General features: G+C 34.6%; 2 protein-coding genes across 4 annotated transcripts; one reads left to right on the top strand and one right to left on the bottom strand.

Annotated features, from left to right (window-relative positions):
• Positions 1–2,173: 2,173 nt before the first annotated feature.
• On the bottom strand, positions 2,174–11,595 carry LOC117103691 (ubiquitin carboxyl-terminal hydrolase 2-like). The gene is made up of 12 exons (XM_033244294.1): positions 11,499–11,595; positions 9,628–10,505; positions 9,441–9,503; positions 8,565–8,691; positions 7,920–8,037; positions 7,150–7,257; positions 6,263–6,431; positions 5,997–6,074; positions 5,580–5,658; positions 4,269–4,361; positions 3,914–4,040; positions 2,174–2,805 (listed from the first exon to the last, which is right to left on the bottom strand). The coding sequence occupies exons 2-12, from the start codon at positions 10,351–10,353 to the stop codon at positions 2,718–2,720; spliced, it is 1,776 nt and encodes a 591-aa protein (XP_033100185.1). The 5' UTR covers positions 10,354–10,505; positions 11,499–11,595; the 3' UTR covers positions 2,174–2,717.
• Positions 11,596–13,820: 2,225 nt separating this feature from the next.
• LOC117103682 lies at positions 13,821–19,206 on the top strand. Of its 3 annotated transcripts, none has more exons than XM_033244279.1 (5): positions 13,821–13,964; positions 16,518–16,725; positions 18,090–18,203; positions 18,534–18,648; positions 19,019–19,206. In XM_033244279.1, the coding sequence occupies exons 2-5, from the start codon at positions 16,525–16,527 to the stop codon at positions 19,189–19,191; spliced, it is 603 nt and encodes a 200-aa protein (XP_033100170.1). In that variant the 5' UTR covers positions 13,821–13,964; positions 16,518–16,524; the 3' UTR covers positions 19,192–19,206. The 3 variants fall into 3 exon arrangements, with proteins under 3 accessions (XP_033100170.1, XP_033100171.1, XP_033100173.1); XM_033244280.1 differs by having other exon boundaries at positions 13,836–13,968; XM_033244282.1 differs by lacking the exon at positions 13,821–13,964 and adding an exon at positions 14,091–14,243.
• The last annotated feature ends 517 nt before the right edge of the window (positions 19,207–19,723 follow it).

The following is a 19,723-nucleotide window of genomic DNA, read 5'->3' on the forward strand; positions in this document are numbered from 1 at the left end:
GAATTGTTAATTCAGGGGGGGGGGCTATACGAACATAGCCTAAACAAAGAGTATGAAAAACAATACAGTATAAAAAATTCTTCAAATGATACATAAATAAGACCAACTTGCATTAGTTAAATTCGAAGGCAGTTTATTTGCATAGAGAATCACTCTTGACATATCATGCAATATATATCATCCAGAAAAAAAGTATCACCTGTATCTACATCAACAACACTTAGAATGCTCACACCTGTATTTATAATCTATTATAATTAACTACTCCTGAAGTAAAATTACCCCTGAAGTACATGCCCACTTTGAAACTTTCATCCAATCAAAAGGCAGGAACTTGAACAAGATGTCAATCAATATTGTATTGATTGTCACTTTCTATATTATTTTTTTTTAATTCGACTATTGCACTATGACAGAAGATTAAAATTATAAAAAGCTAGTTATTGGCTCTTTTAATTCAACTTACAAAGTGAAATAAAGTAGCCATTTAATCTGAACAGTTTACTTTTCAATCCTCTATTTGTCAATTTACATGTAATCAACAAATATTATCAGTAAATATTTATTTAAACATAAGTTTACTCGAATATACATCATGGTATTATAATTAGTGATGAGATCATACATCTGTAGAAAAATAAAAACAATCAAAAATATAATATACCAAAATTAATGTAAAAGTGAAAATAAAGTTGCCATTGATCTCAATAGTCGTTCTCAATTCTCTATTTTTCAATTTACATTGAATCAACAAATATTTTTGTAAACATAAATTTACTTGAATAGACAAATGAAGGCAACAATCAAACATTGTCTATTGATAGGCCTACTAGAGATCCTTGATCATGAGAGCCAAAAACCAGAAACTTCAATCGTCCATGATGGTCCTACATTCTTTGTATGCTTAGATGACTCTATGCAATGTCATTATATCCTAGTTCTTTGTTGTTACACAACCAATTCAAAAGCTCACAGATGCTACAGTAACCAGAAATGTGCAACCAGCATTCTGTAAATTATAGTTGCTGAAAGTTAACAAGAGCCACCTTTAAAAAAAAAAATGTTTCCATTCCCTTTTTATTCATTCTTTTAAGGGCTCATTCAAGCGAAAAACACCAACTGTATTCCGTTTATTTCACAGATTAATAGCGCCGAGCACTAGCGGGTGGTCAACAGTTTCAGCAAGTCTTAGCTTACATTAAATACCGTGTAACAAAACTACTCTGGAACTCATTCTATGTTTACTTTCTACTGCTGCTATGACCGGCCCACGTATGCACAGCGAGGCATGTGGAACAATATTTGAGCTCAACAACTTATAAACTCTGCTTTAAAATCTGTACCTAGGCTAGTTTATTCAACATTATTTCTCCAAATAATGGTAAATTTACAAATTGAATGCGTGGCTATGATACTAGCCACCTTTATGGCCCCAATGGTGATGTTATGCTGATGGATTGACTGTCCAATCCACCTTCCATTTCGTCGTGCATGTGAGGAGGCAAAGGAGAGCTGTAATCTGGCCTGGGCTGTAATGCTACTGAATTACGCGCGCTGGACTGTGGACAAAACTTCTGGAAAAACAATTAAGGTTGATTTATCGCGGATAATGCAGATTGTAAGGTAATTAGGATAGTGTCCGAGTGGTTTAGGAAAGTGTGTACAGGTGACTCAACTGGTAAATTGCACAGACATATTTTTGCTTGAAAAACGCATTTTTCTGACTTTCACAAGCCAACCAGAAATCCATGCAGAAATCCAAACATGTTAATAAACCACTGAATATCATCCTTGTGCACCTTGACCGGGCCAAGGACTAGATATACAACGAAGAGAGGCATGGTCAGCTTTGTCAAGAAAAAAAAAAGGGGTCATCACCACCTTTATTTCATAAACCAGACTACTGTATCAACATGTCCATTTTTAGTTGGTTTACTAGAATCTAGATACTGTATTACGCCCTCTATTGACAACAAACTGTTCAGTTCAAAATGCAGTTCTGATACAAACACAAAAAAAAGTGGATTACAGGAAGATTGTTGCAGAATCATAATCTGAAGCTTCAATAAAAACATTATGTAACATTAATGTTCTGTATAAGATGTTTTAAAATATTTAAAAAAAAGTTATTATACATTAATAAATGTTTCATCACACAGAAATTATCCAGTAAATTATAATCAGTATTAAAACATATATCTTGTTAAAAAATATATCAGCCATTTCAAACCCAAGTAATTTACTATGTACAGTACACATTTAAACACATGGAATGCAGACTGCACAAAAACACTGAACAAAATCACGACACTGTAATTTTAGATAGCATCATGTTACTGTACAAAAATAAATAGCTTGTAAAAATGCTCAAAAATATGATATATCAAAATAAATGTATAAAGAAAAGTACAGTATTTGCAATAATTCACTGAAAACTCAATCTTAAAGAAAATTTCACTTTAAACAACCACTTTTTTTTGCATGTGCTCATGCATTTTAGACACACTAAATAAAATTACATTAAATAGTAATGTACCTTGCAAAAGCAAAAACTGATATATGATCTCATTATACTACTTAAAAAAAAACGGAATACTCATTTGATTATATGCTTTTGAGCAATTAGGCTGTATCTAGGGTTAAATGAAGGGCAATTTAGAGTAGAAGGGAAGCACCTGCTTTGAACAATGAAGAGCATATCATCAAGGCACATAAGGTCATAATCTTGCAGGTGTACCAGTCTGCTGGTAGAATAGAACATATGCTTGGGATGACTTGATGCTTGTGTCGGACACTTCATCCACCCTGAGAAAATAGCAAAAAATATTTGAAAAAAGTTTTAAAAACAGTTTAATGTTTGAATAAACTAATGAGTGTAGCCATAACTAGGTAGTTACAATGCTTGCCCTCCAAACACAATACACAATTTACAGTATGATGAGATTTGAAAGGGATTACGTTAAGACCAAGGTGAATGTAGAGATGTAGCTGGGGATGTATAATAGTTAGCATGATGGCAGGGCCCATAAGAACAGTCATGAGGAATGGAGAAGCACAGCATCTGGGCCCAAGAAGCAACTTTCTGGGGGGGGGGGGAGAAGTCTCCAGAAGCTATATACTTGTAGATGTCTACTTCAAATACTTGTAAGAGTACTGAGAGTTCTTAAAATTCAATACTCTACCTAAGGCACATTTCCTGGAAGAGGAGTAAAATAGTAAAATAAGATGCGAGATTTGTTGTAAATCAAAGTTCATGAGGGTGATGCATCCAGTAAGATTGATCGTTTTGTACCAGCCCTCTATGTTTTGCTTTATGGGCTTCATTTAAAGAGTAAAGTTTTTATTTGTTGTGAAAAAACAAAATGGACTCTATAGCCCAGGAAACTAACCACCACCAAGCCATACCTTTATATTAATGTGATGTGAAGCTAGTGGATGATAATATATAAAAAATATAAATTATATTTTTGAGACAATGCATTTTCTCCTTACACCGTAATGTCCAATAGAGTACTACAGTGTTACGTCGTGATACCGCGTGATACTACTCCGTTGTTATCGTTGCAAAAAGCGTTCAACCGGGCACCATTTTCTCCACTGACAAACCATTGATCCCAATTTCTAACATAATTATTAAGATGTTGTATCTTACTTTTTCTTTGTAAATTTTAATTGATGATTAAATGTGTGTTCGATAACTAACATAATGCGAGCTTTCGTGTTTTTCGTACATTTTAATGTAAAATATTAGATTTCAAAATGCCTAATCCAGAAATCCTATGAAGTCTTTCAGGCATAATGAACGGTAACCACCATCTGTTGACAACAGAGAGCGCCACCTAGCGCCGTGACGACACGACTGTGGTACTCTATATAGCCCCTGCCATCTAAACCTAAAAACTGGTTAACGTACCTTGTGTCGTCATAGCAATACCATTTCTTTTGGATAGTGTGCTTAGCATGAGCGATGTAGTGGCCACCGTAAGTGAAACCAGAATGGTTTGACGTAGCAATAAGATCGTACCTGTGTGGTGTGTTGCCTGAAAAAATGATCACCAAACAAGCGGGAATAAATGATAAGTTAAAACTAAAAACAAATAATAATCAGTCAGTCATAATTCATAACTGCATTTTTCTCAATTTCGAGATGGTAGACATCAAACAAAAATTCTTCATGTACAAATGTTATATATCATTTAGAAAAAAAAAAAATATGAGCAATGATCAGATACAAGAATAACACAGACATAATAATATATTCTACTTACAGGATTTGCTTGCAAAAGGACCCAAGTCTAAATTACTAACAGGAAAATCTACAAAATTGGACAGCTTTGAATATCCAGAAAAACGCTTTAAATCTGATAGGTGGTCAAAGAAATACAAAAATTATGATGAGTAAAACATACTGAGTACTGTATAAATGGCAGATCAAAAGGGTGGTGAAATGAGCATGTACTTTCACCCCCACCTCCCCCCAACACATTACCTCTCCCCACAGAAACAAAAAATATTTCTAAGCATGTAATCATTTACTTAAAAATATAAAGTCTATTAAAAGGGCTATTAAGGCTATAGGAAAAGGAAATACTTTAAAGGAAAAGGAAGCCTTTACACTTGGACTGTAAGTTCTAGATTGACATTTTGACGATTTTGGGCATTTCTTTGGCAGAAACCATCATCAAATTGTTAAAAAAAATTTATTTTAACATTAAAAATGGAGAAAATAACTGCACATCATGATGTATAGATATATAAAGATTAGTCTAGAGCAATAAAATAGATTTCCAAAATTTCCACATTCCAGCATGTTTTGGCCATTATCTCAGAAACAGGATTTGCGACAAGTGACTGGTTTGGTTTGTCTTTGCAACATATGCTGTTTGGTGCTGAACATGTTTTCGACGCCAGCTCTACGATACATATGTACAGTATGTGCAGTACATTACATGAATTATTTGGAATAAAACTGGGTCATGCTAAATTAGCTGCACAACTAGGAATTGCACGTTTTGTATTAGTAGTTCAGTATCTAATGGTACAGTATACCATTGTGCCACATTTATGGACTGAGTTCTGGTGGCCAATGAGTGCTTAACCATGGATATCCTTTATTTTTTGTTCAGTTCAGCGTTGGTTGCCTTGTGGTTCATCAAAGAGTATAGAACTGCCAGAGGTCCGACTGTCAGGGTTTCGTTGGAATGTAATCCTATCTCAAAAAGTTATGCCACGAAGGAGTACGTCCTTCAAAAGAACGTAAAAGGCGTTTGTATTGAACACATCCTGCATGTCAATAGAACGTATGTTAGAGTTTCGAACAAATGACTTTACGTTCTTTTGAATGACACGCCCCCTTCGTGGCAGTACTTTTTTAACGTTCCACCGCCTGCATACAAAATAATGGCATTCAAACCTCTTGCAGTTCTATAGTCCTTGGTTTCATCTAGACAGCTCATGTATTTTAATATATCCATCCATCCAAGCATTACTTTACGGGAAAAAAAAACAAAAAAAAAAAAACATTCTATATTTATAAGTTATGATTTTTATAGTACGGTACATATATACCGGAAGGATACGTATTACAAGTATCTTTGGAAATCGCTGAATGGAGAAAGACTTGAGGCATTTCCTTTTCATTTTACATTTGCTACACATCTGTGAAGAAAAAAAAAATAAAATAAATACATATTTAAAATTTACGTTGTTTGCATAGATTTAAAAAGATTAAAAGCTATATAAGACAAATGATAAATCTACTTACGTTTCCCACCACAATGGCATGGATTTATATACTTAAAGTATGTATTATACTTTCTTATCAGAGATTAATCAGTGGACCTTTCGGTCTACAGAATCTAATATGCAATCAGTAGTGTACAGTTTAGGATAAAAATATAATATTGGCGATAAAATTATGATGTCACAATTTGACATAAAATAATAATTATTATCTATATACGATAAATGTACTATAGTTTAATTAACAATCATACCGGTCTTTCTTCGCCCTCCAAGACTTCCTGTTTTGTGAACTCCTTCAAGCAATCAATTAATGTAGCATCACGTTTATTCTAAAAAGAAAATCAAGTAAATAAATATGATTAACTAGAAATCAAGTTTTTTTTTTAAATAGGTTTGATGTTTTGGTCTTTACTAAATGCCTTTTTTCTTCAATTTAATTTATATAGTGACAGTACAAAATCTTAAAATGTGAGGTATACAATTCTATTAGTCAATGAGGCCTCAATGTGTAACTTACCCTTGGGATTGGGAGGGACAAGTCCCAAAATGGGTCGAAGGTGACGGAACAATTTTGGCATTCACTGCACTCTAAAATACTCTTAAGCTGACCAACAAATAAGTTTGAAATGAAAGATGACTCCCTGCCAAGGTAAATATTCCAGGCTTTCTTGGCTTTCTCTTCCTCACTAAATAAAAGTACAATAGAATATTTTTTTTAAGTGTGCAAAAAAATTAGGATACTGTATGTTATTAACAATAAAAACAGCAACAATAATAGTATAATAAAAATAATAGTGGTGATGATAATGAGAATGACTGTTTCGATCAGCAATCTAACAACCAAGGCTCTGAGGTCATGAAATCAGGCAGATATCAGAGCAAGTATTTGTTGGAGTTTAGCAAGTTGGGATATGAAAATAGTTTTAAGTGAACATTACAAAGAGCTGTATTTTAGAACAGAATTCTGCCAACTTTAAGACTGGCAACCCGGTTGGGAAATTTGAAATTGAGCTAGTACCCACTGACCCCTAGTGCATTATGCACAAGTTGGGAAGTACTAGCCTATAATGTGTTTATGCAACACGTTTCATGTCAGAGTATTATACCAGCCCTGAATTTACGACAGTTTTTTTTAATAAACAGACTGATTCTTTTTTATGATTTCTGTGAATCCAAAAAAAAATCCAAGGCTGAAAAATCCAAGACTGTTCCATTTATTTCGAAGGGGTATTCCGTTTGGGAACAATAGCAATTAGTCGGTTTATCCAGGTAAGTATTCACGAAATAGACAGAAAAATTCTTTTTTATGACTTCTGTGAATTTTGTGTCAAAATATTTTGGTGACTCTCTGGTGGTCACGACCTATAGTTTGGGAACACTGCTTTAGAAGACGGACAAGCTTACCTAAGGTTGTCCTCTATTTTTATGTATTTTGGGCGTCTCTTCACTGAGTTTGTGTCGTCATGTAAAGCTTCCAATAAATAACGTAAAAACTCTTGTGAGTCATGCTGACTGAAATACAAAGAAAATTAATAAAGAATAAGTGTGAAAATAGAAAAAATAAACAATTGAAGGTTTAAAAATGTTGCAGTTTTTCATAAGTCATATGGGACGCATTGTACACTCACAAAAATAATATGGCTAACAAATCTATATATATGAATATATATCTATATATAATCTATATTTATCTAAAATCTATATATATGAATATATGTATAAGCACTTGATGATGCAACACTGTCTGTTATGGGCCTTTCCAAAGTGTCAATCAAACTTAAAATCTAGGCAATCAGAAGAGTGCCAGGAATATGCGCGTGTCCAACAAACACGTGTTGCATGACGAAAGCAGGACGTAGAACGTAATGACGTCACTAAAAGTCATCTGCACATGCGAGAACTTTAAGGTTATCTCGTCGAGTAGATTCTGGAACGCTATTTAGCCAAATCTACGCATGCAAAGAACGTAGGACGCCATGTAGGACGGTCACGCATGAGTGATTCCGTTCTAGCGTCGCGTCGTTGCACAAATTGAAAGCTCCCTATTATCAAAGGGGCGGGGCTTAGCAGAAAGGTCTGTTTTCGGTGGCATTTTAAGTACATTGTATCTGAAAGCGCTACTGGTTTTAAAGATAAGAATAATCTCTCAGTTAAAAACTTCTACCATTGCTTACCGTGCTCCTCTGTACTGGTCAAAATAAGAATCTAAGCACTCTTTGAATTTCTTTGGAGAAAATGATGTTCTAGTACTGGTCTCTGGTGCCCATAGGTTTTTCATGACATATGCAAATGCTATAAAAATTAAAGAAGCAATAAACATTTACTAAAAAATATTTTTTTTCTAAATCTTGCCAACAACACCAGATTTGTACAAATAAAATGGATCTGTAGTTATGAAGAATTTCTGATAAATTATTGAATTTAAAAATTTGTTTAAAGCATGTACATACTTCAATCAGTTGCAAAAATATAGTAAAATATAATTTAAAGTACTGGTATTTATAAATTAAATACAATATTAATATTAATATAGAACACCATATCAACAAGACTTATATGCACTTTACATTATTACAGTACCCTGGTATAATTGGATCAAACACTATGTAAAACACGCTCATTAATTTAGCACATTGGTGAATCCTACCGGGATACCCACTTATACTCCTGGGAAAGGCGACAAACTGTAGTGTCTTGGACAAGGACAAAAGCAAAATACACAAGAAGTTTGCAGACACAACCTAAATGTTGCGAGTCTCAACTACAACACTGCATCAAACGCTAGCACTAAGCTTTAGCAGAAAAAAACAATATTTTACCTTTTATAAGCTTGCCCTTTGTTCTACTACTACTGTCATTAATATCAAGAATGTAGTTTTCCTTGATAATGTAATCTTGAAGAAGGTTGCAGTTCCCAAGGCATTGGAGAACAGAATTCATAAAACACTAGATTTATTGTAAAGAAAAATACGATCAGTAATAATAATATTAAGAATGTGTTGTCAGTTAAACAATAACATGACCAACTATTAATGCATATGAAGAGGAAAATAATGTGAAAAATATATTTAATGTTTAAATTTTTACAACACTAAAAATGCCTGGCAGCCAATTTTAAGATCTCTGTAATAAACTTTGTAAATAAAGGAAAATTTAATTGTTTTTATAATAATTAAAAGTTGAAAATTTACTGTATTTTAAACTATTGTAAAGCAAGCAATTCAATGTTGTTTTCATAAATTGAAATTTAGAAATTTTAATCAAAGATGACATTACCAAATATATCTTTAAAAATATTTGTATTAGAACTTCCAATACAAAATAAAATGGAAGTAAAACATTTTAAAAATTATACAGCGTAAATGAAACTAATTCTACAAAAACTTGGAAAGGTTTCACCAAAGGAGTAACATTTTTAATGATTTTATTATTTGTACTCAAAAAATGGAAACAAGAATTCTGTATAAAAAAATACTGTAGTATGTGCACCCTCAATATGAGAACCGTCTAATTCCGAGACCCCTCTAATTTGAGAAAACTTTTTCAAAAAACCAAATAGCAATCCTTACGGTAATATTTTAACAAAAATCTAACCCTCTATTTAAGACCAAACCCAAGACCTCCCCAAATTTTCAGACCACAAAAAGAGGTTTCAAATTGGAGTGCAAAATCTATGTATGTATTCTTGAACTTACAGTGTTGCCAATGTTGGTAAGACCAATACGCCCTCGTAAATCCTTGTTTACCTGACCAAACCCCTACACAACAAGAAAAATTCATCAAGTTTAAGGTTTATTTATTTGATTTAAAACACAGTATTCATTTTCATTTTCAAAAAGTTTTGACAGAAATTTGAAAATAGACATACAAAATATGACTTACTGATCCAACAAAAGCATGGTTGGTTGGAAGACTAGAAGAGCGATTGGAGAACGAATTATCAGATTCACTTCCTCTCCTGACACGTGAAGAAGAACGTGAGCCCTCACCATACATGGTACTTAGGCTTTGAGAGCGTTCTCTTGAAAAACTGTATGTCGATTGATACCCAGAATTCCTAAAACTTGACTTCCGAGTCAGCAATGTATTCGTCCCACTCGATTCAGGTAGTACCTTGGAATGTGAATTTCTATCTTGTATTCCATTGTAAGTACTATTGCTTTTTCCTCCTATAGGCGTTGAACTAGACGTCCTCTCCGTGGGAGAAAGCAAAGAAACCCTTGATTTTTCCAAAGTATTCTTTACATTTCCAAATATTGATTTGTCATACAAGGAGCTTGAAATGTTGCTGCCATTTCTAAGTGAAGATGCAGATAAATCTCTTCTGGAATCTGCTGCGGTTAATGCCTTGGAGTATGATAGAGGATAGCTTCCAACAGGGCTTGAGGCCCGACTCTTTAAGTAGTTACTATTTTCATAGTCAGTATGGACAGCTTTTACTGGGCCATTAGAGGTAATATTTGATTTGCTACTTGAGCTTTTTATCCTGTAGCTGAACTTTTTGCCTTCACGATTTAATGGTCCTGGTCCTGGAGGAAGCTTTCGTTGGGCTACCATATTTGGCGTCTGGCCCTGGCGACGAGATAACATTGGTGACTGGCGTGACATGGCTGCCCCTCATATCCAGTCCCTTAATGGGTGAATCAACACCCAATATCCCAATATGATAGTCTTTAACAACAATAAATTTAAAATTGGCAAGCTAAAGCCTAGGATTACATTGCTTCACCAATTATGTTCCAATTTTTGCTGTTATATATCTGAAAGAAGAAAAATAAATTTATCAAAATTATTAACTATCTGTTAAATAATATATTATTAGGCATACAGTAGTACAAGTTCAGTGAAGAAGATAATTGTTGAGTGGGTGAGTGTGAGAAGAGGCACCGAGGCGTGACTTGGTAGGTCTAGGCCTAGGCCCTAGGTCTGCTATAATAATTTAATAATAATAATAATAATAATAACAAAATCAATAATGATGACGATGATGACAATGATGAGAATACAGATGCAAAACTTTATTAACCTGTCAACCCGCACGCATTCGCCGTAAGTCTTACGCATTTCAATAAAATCTTACGGTGTCGCAAACACCGGCAAAACTTACACTTATCCTAAAATTTGAGTAAATTTTGTTTCTTTTTCAATTTGTAATGAATTTTCATAAAAAGGGAAGATGCCTTTCGTTATCTTAAACTATCTTTCAATAACCAATGTATCTTGAGATCATTATAAACTCACTAATATCGAGATATGCCATTTAAGTTAAAGCGTCCAGGGGCCTTTGGCCGGAAGCCCTTCGACCGGGAACCTTTAGTTTTAGCAGCCCCCTGGCCCTGCTGAGTGAGCCACTTCATCATGCCTTCGGCACTCATTATGTGTCACCGGATCTTACTCTTTCTTTGAAATTTCTCAAGGTTGACTGGTGTGTATAGGACAAATGGCTAGGGCTAGGCCAGGCCTAGACCGGGCCTGTGCTGTGGGTAGGCCTAGCTACTACACTAACTAGGCCTAGCCTAGCTTTCCACTCACACAACTACTACTACTAGGCCTAGGCCTCCTAGGGGCCTAGAGAGTACTAAAACTAGACTAGGCCTAGGCCTAGACCCTAGCTAGGCCCTAGCCTAGCTAAGCTAGGCCTATTATTATACAGAAACATGTCATTGACGACATGGAACCACGCTTAAATTACAATCTTTTTTTAATCTAATGTTAACTCATCATTGTTCTAAATGTGTTATAATAACACGTACCTCAATCCGTAATAAACAATACAGCGTTTTATAATGACGTACAGTATAACTGTTAATGATGGCCAGGTATAATGATGGCGGCTCTCTTATGTCACGTGATGCAGCCATTGTCATGACGATATTCATTATCCCTATTTTATTCTGTAAATATAGCAAGTTATAAACTTGCAGTATTGCTAAATCAGTGCTAGACTCTGCACACACAAAATGATTTTAATGTAGATTTAAAAAATCTATGACAAGTTTTGACGTCTTCTTTGGCAGCCATATAATTCAAAATGACTGCTTGTAGATATTGTTACATCACTACTAGTGGCCTACAAATAAGGGGGTGGGAAGGGGTAAAGTACGGTAAGAAAGCAAATTAATTTCAATAAAGTTCACTTAGCTGTATTGGTAAAAAAACAAAATGGTTCAACTTATATATTATATGTTTATCAAAGCTACTGTTACTGCTAATTATTAGCCAATATCGTTTTCACTATGCTAAGAATGTTATAAATTCATAAATTAACAAATGGATATGTATGGTACTGTATATCGTAGACTGTGTATATCGTAACACTCAGCAGACTTCTTATTGACCTTAATAACGTCAATAACAGATTAATACAATAAAATATTATATTATTTACATTATTAACAATTCTTATATACTTAACCTCAATTGCAATCTCAAAAATCGTTTAGATTGGATAAAATGCAGTGTGCAATTATGAAACACAAAACCAAAAACAAAAAACAAAAAAAAAAACTTCTACTAATCTACACAAAAAACATTTGTGCAGAGTCACTGCTATCAACAGAACTTTCTTATGAGAAAAAATATATATCAAAAACCACCAAAAATAAACGAAGAAAAGCAGTTTAACACTTTCATTCGTTTAATGCATTATACATGTAGGCCTGCACAAAATTTACCAATCCTACATAAATCATTATTTTGAATTTCTTTTTATTTTTACAAATTGTGTGGTTTTTTTTTTTTTTTTTTTTTTTTTTTTTTTTTTTTTTTTTTTGCGAGGTAGTGGATTGGCTTTTTTAAATATAATTTCCTAAAAATCATTCAGTGTCGAAACACTTGTTTTCTGCGTTGACCTTGCAGCTAGAATTAAGTTATACAAAATCAGTAGTGGGGCCTATATTCCTACCACGGCAGCTTTAAATAAATATATAATAATTAATAATGATTAATTGAGGACATGTGGTCACTGAATTTCGAGTCTTAATTGATTAAATAGCGCTAGGCATGTGACTCATTAAAACGATGTTCCTTATCTTGTCGTGGCGTATCTAGGGGGTCCTCCCGCGCAGTAGCTCGCCTGCGCCTCCCAAGTGCTCCCCCCCCCCGTTGAAAACGGTCCCATGCAAAACATCACACTCGTAGCACTTAATCATCGTCAGCAATTCACTAAAAAACACACGTCCACCACTCATCCTTATCTTTTCATTTTTATTACTTTCAAAATACGGTGGGCATCACTAACATTTAGTATTCAAACTATCAGATAATTTTATAAAAGTGGAAGTATAACTTAGGAAAGAGTAACATGGACTCGTGGTTCTTGATCAGTTACTGTACTTAAGTGTTGCCAAAGGAAAGTCGGAAAAGGTCGATGAACTTTCAAAACGCTGAAATTATGCTTATTTTGAATTAAAATTGGTGCAATGCTCTGCATTAAAGAAAATTGCCAAGGAGTAAATTCAAGAAAGGATTATTTTATTTTTATACCTCCTTGATTTGAATGTTATTGATATAGTACTATCCATAGTTTTTGGTGACTCTAATGGGGTAGGTTATTATTAGAGGGGTTATATCGGTGTTTAATATTAGAAGTTTTACATTTAGCGAAATAAAACTCTACACAAGATAGTATATTACATACTCCAAGTATCGAAATGTACGCCATCGTGTCGAGATTCAATATTTCAACATTAATTAAATTAATGATGATGACATAATTATTATGTCATCATCCGAAAAACTCTACACTTCCTGCACATCATTTGTCTGCTCCACTGTATGGCTCAAGATCGTATAGCGCCGCTAATACGATATTTGGTTACTGTAGATCCCCGTAGTTTCTTCAGCTGGTAAGACTATTCCATTATAGTAATGAAATAAAGTTTTAAAAAAAGACCAAATATGAACACAATTATTGAAAGTTTCTATACTACTTAAATAAAAAAATATAATATTTTATTACTTCAGATAATATTATGAATAATCTGTTTTTTAAACCTAAGTTGTGTGCTGTTCTACTGAGAATCGGCGCCCCTAAGCTGAAATGGGGCGTGCTACTTTCCCAATGATACGGCCCGGTGGCTCGTTCACGTATCCGCACTCATCAATTCGATCTTTCAATACGTCAATATTAATTGACGAGAACACAACGAGGAAGTCGCTCATCAACAAACGGATGTTGAAAGACGTTTCGATTTATTTTTAAAACAGAAAGCATATAGGTTGGTAGGTTTTTAACTTTAAACTGATATATAAGCCACAACACTGGTTCAGCTAGACCTAAATTTTAAGATAGACTGGGCCTCGGCCAGACCAGTAAGCAGTAGCCTAGGTAGGCCTAGCCGTACCTCCTAGACTAGCTAGACAAATACAGTTGTTTTGCCAGGCTTTGGGCTTCAAGTCAACTCGGCCCTTAACCCACGAATACAGATCATTTCGGTCGCGGTTCACAGTCACGGTATGGAACGCCGATGTACAAGCTAGCTTATTTAGCAAGTAAAGTAAGTAAAGTAAATTCGGTAGTGTTCTAAATAAATTTTATGTAGGACCTAAATTATTAAGGTGACAGGAGTGCTCCGCCGACAAAAAGTTTTTACTTAACAATTTATAATTTTAAACTAGGTATAAAAAAATCAATCTTAAATATAAATAAACCACATTTTAAACATATTTTGTACATACGTTTTTATTTTAACAATATATTTTAAGTATTTATAATTTAGACGGTATATTTGCAATACTTTTTTCCCTTTATTTTCCTCTAGTCTAATATTACATTATAATATTGTTAACTGTTTCCCATCCACATAGATCATAAAAGGCTGTTTCTGTAAAAAGAAAATACTGTAATACCAATTGATGCTGAAATAAACTGTATTAAAATTAGTCAAAAATAGTAAAATAAAAATGACTGTTTTCGTGTTTAACAAACGGCAGGCAGGCCTAGGCCTATACTGCTTTGGATATCTTATTATACATTCGCGGTTGCGCCCTCGGCGCTCCATACACCGCAACCGAAATGCATAATCAAAATAGCGCAACCGAAATGCAGGCGCGACCGAAATGATCGGATCATACCGACTGCCCTTCACCAACTCGGCCCTTAACCGACTCGGCCCTTAACCAACTCGGCCTATACACCAACTCGGCCCTTAAATTTTTTTTTTTTTAAATATATATTTAGTTCGGTTTAATTCTTGCTTTTCCATCCTGACATAGAGAAAGAAAATAGATCCAGCGTTGGGCCCACGATTGTATAAATACAAACATTGAAAACATTACTATACATAGCACCATAAAATTTACAATCAATGCCAATAATTCATACATGCGTCCTCGTCACGGCCCTGGTTAACGCTAATTCTACCACCAGTACACCTGTGGACAAATGACAAGATTAACAAATAACATTAAAATACGTCAGAAGGCTATGGTCCGAGTTGGCGAAGGGCCGAGTTGACCTGCACCACTTTGCGCTTTTTTAGCATGCCTTGCGAAGTGCAAGGATTGATTACCTATACTAGACAGTAGTGACAGTATTAGCAGTAGCAGGATTCAGCAGAGAATTAGTAGTATAGGTGTAGGTCCCCTAGTATATTGGACCAACCCGACTAACAAACAACTGGAGTTGTTTTTTAGGCCACCGGCGGCTAACCTATTCCTCTGCATGACTCGTCCACAGGAGTTGATGACATTTTTTTTATACAGCTGCTATTGTTATGTTAAATTATTCTTAAACCAATTTCTAATTCTGTTATTGTATGTGTATGGCTATTAACGTCCAATAATTGATTAAGCCTTACTACTAATGCCGGGCATATGACTGTCGCACAACGAATCCAACTCCGCTCCCTTTGAGCGATAGATGACGTTACAGTATGCCGTCTGCTGATTGTAGGTAGCAGTCTGAACGATTCATTTTGAGTGCGTCGTCACGCTGCATTCTTCATAGGAATCGCGTCAGCCGACGACCATCATGCACAGTGAGTGCCTGGCTTAAGTTCCTAACTTAAATTGTTGAAGTTTACTGGGCTTGCACCCCGCCCCCACCAGAGCCCTCCAAAGAAGTTCAGAGGGACCCTATATCTTACCCACTTATCCTCTCATTGCAACATCGCCCAACCCCGTTGGACAAATTCTGGCACCACCAATGTATCAAACAAACAACAAAATAAACAAAATAAGCAGACAAAAAAACATAGAAATCAAAAGCATGCTCAAAATGAAAATATTTAATGTAATGCAAAATTATACTACAGTGCACCCTCCAATTCGAGATCCCAGGCTAATTCAAGACCACTTTTTCAATTATCATAATTGTCATTTCATAAAATCTAACTTTCTAAGTGGAGACCAAACCAGAGACCATCCCAAATTTTCAGGTCTCAATGGTGGTGTCGAATTGGAGGGCACACTGGATAAGTAATATTGAGCTTTCGATAGGACGTAGAACCTTATGATGTCACTAAAAGTCATCTGCGCATGCCAGAACGTTAATGTCACCTTGTCGAGTAGATTCTGGAACACAATTTGGCCAAATCTACGTACGCAGAAAACGTAGGACGGTAGGTAGGATGGTCAAGCATGAGTGATTCCGTTCTAGCGTCGCGTTTTCGCACAAATTGAAAACTCCCTAATGTTTGTGTATCGTGTACACTGGATACCATATGCCTAAATTGTATACAGTGGAAAAATTGGAAATAGGCATCAAATATATCAATATATCATAATGCATTGAATAGGCAAATACTTATGATGTTTGATTTTTTTTTTAGTTTCAGAATGGCTCAACCCCCAACAAACCCTTATTACCAAGAACAACATCCACCTCTGAATCCGTATCCCCAGCCACCACCCTACTCAGCCTCACAACCAGATCCAAGTAAAGGAGCTCACTACCAACTGCCTCCTCCACATTATACTCAGCAACCAGTGCAGAATGTTACCTATGTCAGAAAAGGCCCTGCTCCTCCAGCTCAGAAGGTGAGAGGGAATATTCTTTATTCTTTATAATACTACAATCTGTAAAATCTATTTTGTTTGTTTACATTATAATAGTCCCCATGTCATCAACTTTCAATAACAATCACATTTTCCTGATGCAAAACACCATGAATTTCCAGTGACAGATCCAGGAATTTGAATTAGAGGGGGCCCAGGAAGGGAATTTAACAAATGGAGAGCCCTATCCACCTCAGTCTCACCATGGTTGGGGAAAGTTGGGGCTGATGTAAGAAAATTTACGATTATGGCACCTCTAGATGTCCAGAAATGACACTCTCGGATTTACAACTTGGATATAATTTTCTTTTTTCTCCAAATTTTTACAATTGTGAAAAATTTGGGGGGTGGGGATGCAAGCCCCTTGAATCCATCACTGATCTCAGGAATATTAACACTTTGTTTACAGTTAAATTAAATATGTAATCAGGGCTCTATACATAAACAATTATCACACTAAAACAATGATTTTATTAGTACTTTCACACTTGTATAGTAAAGAGATGAATTCTGTATGACAAGTTCTCTACATGCAGATTAGGTCAGTGTTATTCATAAAAATGGACATACTTTATGAATATTCATTAAGATCTATTAAGACTTTTGTGGTTATATTTAGTTAATACATAAGAATAATAATAATTTGATACTTATTAGTGGACATTACATTTAATTAATGACTGAAGCAATATTAAGATCAAACACATTTTACAGACCTTTAAGTAATTATTTATTTTTATTGTTGTTAATGTTCGTAATTTGTTATTAGAAGAGGAGACCCCAGTCAGAACTCGAGGTAAGACAGCAAGGACAAACCCAAAGTTTGTTCCTTTTACATAAACCTTATTACGGTTGTTCCCAAAAGCCTCTTTGTTAAAATTGGTTTAGCTAAACCCCTTATCATGCCTCAATAACCTGGTGAACCCTCCTCATTCCTCTCTCCAAATAGCTAAGCAAAGAGAGATCTGTGCAACAGAACAACTGTTGGTGAAATTTTTTTTATTAAAATTTTCTTAAAGATACAAATGTCCTCCTGTAGCTGCAGATAAGGGTGTTTCATTTTTTTACGCTTGCAGCAAGTGTACTTGAATACCTTCTCTTTCTATGCTCTTTAATTTTACTGCCTACAAAACCCATTATTTTAAATATTTTATTTTCACTAGGTCATTCTTTTTTATATTTATAAAACAGTAATAAAATTTGATAATTAAAAAAAAAAAATTATTATGTATGTGTTTAAAAATATTTATGGCTCTGCTCATTTCCTTTACAATATTCCATACAATTGATAAATTGGAAAACAGAACATTAGATGATGATGATGATGTAGAATATTTATTTTGCAGTCATCTTTAGGTGGTTTGTTTAAATCTTTGGAGCGTGGAGCAACCAGTGTTATGAACTCTGCAGAGAAGTCCATCAATCGGTCCATTGATCATCACTCTACCAGTCCCACATTGGTAAGTGTTCGATATTATTATGGGAGCAGGGGTTGAAAGAATGTACCAACTGGGGTATGGGTGATGCCTAGAATCCCTGTCAAGGGTGGGCAGAGCTGGTAGGATTGAAGCTTAGATGGTGGTTTTGAAGCCATTTATTAATTTCAGTCTTAAGAAAAGTAGGACTATCTATGCTAGAAAATAATAACCTTTGTATTATTTTGTATTATATTACTTTCATAATTTTTCTGATTTGCAGGGGGTAGGAGGGAGGGTACTTATGCGTCTATTGCACATCCTGGATACAGGCCTGTACTTTTCTACACTTATAGTTCTGTTTTACCCTTGTAGGCTAAGTTTGCATCAGGTAATGTTATTTCACTGATCAGTAAGAATACAAGACAGTACTTGAGGATATTACCAAATGGAGGAATCGATGCCTTGGGTCAGCCTAATGATCCTGCATGTAAGTTGTCAATGTTTCCTGTATTATATGATTCTAAATATACAAAAGAAACAATTTGAGAAAAACAAATAAAATTTGAAGAAATCATTAACATTAACCGAAAGGTCCACTGATTAATCTCAGATAAGAAAGTATAATACATACTCCAAATATTGAAATGCATGCCATCGTGTTGGGATTCAAACACGATGGCATGCATTTCAATACTTGGAGTATGTATTATACTTTCTCATTAACATTACTACTTTGAATGTTTAATAAATATGCTGTACATTGAATGTTAAATATATTTGAATTTCTTTATTTTAAAGTAGCTGATAGGAGAGAATATGAAAAGAATAAAACATTTGACATTTTTACCCAATCACAGGTCATTTCACTACCTTCAACCAAGGCCTAAATGTTGTGGTTCTGAGAAATATAGCAAACCCTGCTTTCCATTTGTCTGTGATACAGGGAATGACTGTTGGCTTGGTAGGTACACTTCTAAAGCTCTGTCAAGACTATCATATTAAATTTGACAAAAACATGCTATGGTCATGATAACATCACATCATGAATTGACAATATATAGGCGCATTATGACTATATATGGGCATACAAGTATTTGTGAAGAAAATTTGATAGTGTCAAGTCTCAGAATTTTGAATTGTGTGTAATGTAGATAGATTTATGTAGCACTTCATCAAACAAAATGCTGAAGGAATGGACTAGCTTGTTATGTAACTTCCTTTTCTCTTGATAGAATTGATCTAATTAATTTTATCAGTCATTTTAATTGTATATATGCATGAGTACTATGTCAAATTTGTAAGATACTGTGCATGTATATAAATAAGAATTGTGTATTTCATTGGAGAACGTATTATTGATATACAGTATTTACATGGAATGACAATAAAGGTGGGAAACACCCACAAAAGACAAAAAAAAAAAAAAAATAAAAAAAAATAAAAAAAAAAAAAAAAACTTCCTTTTCTCTTAAAGCCAGGCACCCACTGCATTGTACGACAGTCATACAACAAATCCAAATGCACTTCCTGTGAGCACTACATGACGCCACGCTGTCTACTGA

Source organism: Anneissia japonica, unplaced genomic scaffold (genome assembly GCF_011630105.1).
Source record: "Anneissia japonica isolate Jap-2015-1 unplaced genomic scaffold, ASM1163010v1 scaffold288058_len748972_cov163, whole genome shotgun sequence".
NCBI lineage: Eukaryota > Metazoa > Echinodermata > Crinoidea > Comatulida > Comatulidae > Anneissia > Anneissia japonica.

What these genes read in the sequence shown, in the direction of transcription:
- LOC117103682 (XM_033244279.1), top strand. Translation starts at nt 16,525, where the DNA reads ATGGCTCAACCCCCAACAAACCCTTATTACCAAGAACAACATCCACCT. An exon ending in CTGCTCCTCCAGCTCAGAAG is followed by an intron (nt 16,726 to 18,089) that starts GTGAGAGGGAAT and finishes TTTATTTTGCAG; the next exon opens with TCATCTTTAGGTGGTTTGTT. An exon ending in TCAGCCTAATGATCCTGCAT is followed by an intron (nt 18,649 to 19,018) that starts GTAAGTTGTCAA and finishes ACCCAATCACAG; the next exon opens with GTCATTTCACTACCTTCAAC.
- LOC117103691 (XM_033244294.1), bottom strand. Translation starts at nt 10,353, where the DNA reads ATGTCACGCCAGTCACCAATGTTATCTCGTCGCCAGGGCCAGACGCCA. An exon ending in ACCATGCTTTTGTTGGATCA is followed by an intron (nt 9,504 to 9,627) that starts GTAAGTCATATT and finishes CTTGTTGTGTAG; the next exon opens with GGGTTTGGTCAGGTAAACAA. An exon ending in AAAGGGCAAGCTTATAAAAG is followed by an intron (nt 8,038 to 8,564) that starts GTAAAATATTGT and finishes TAATTTTTATAG; the next exon opens with CATTTGCATATGTCATGAAA.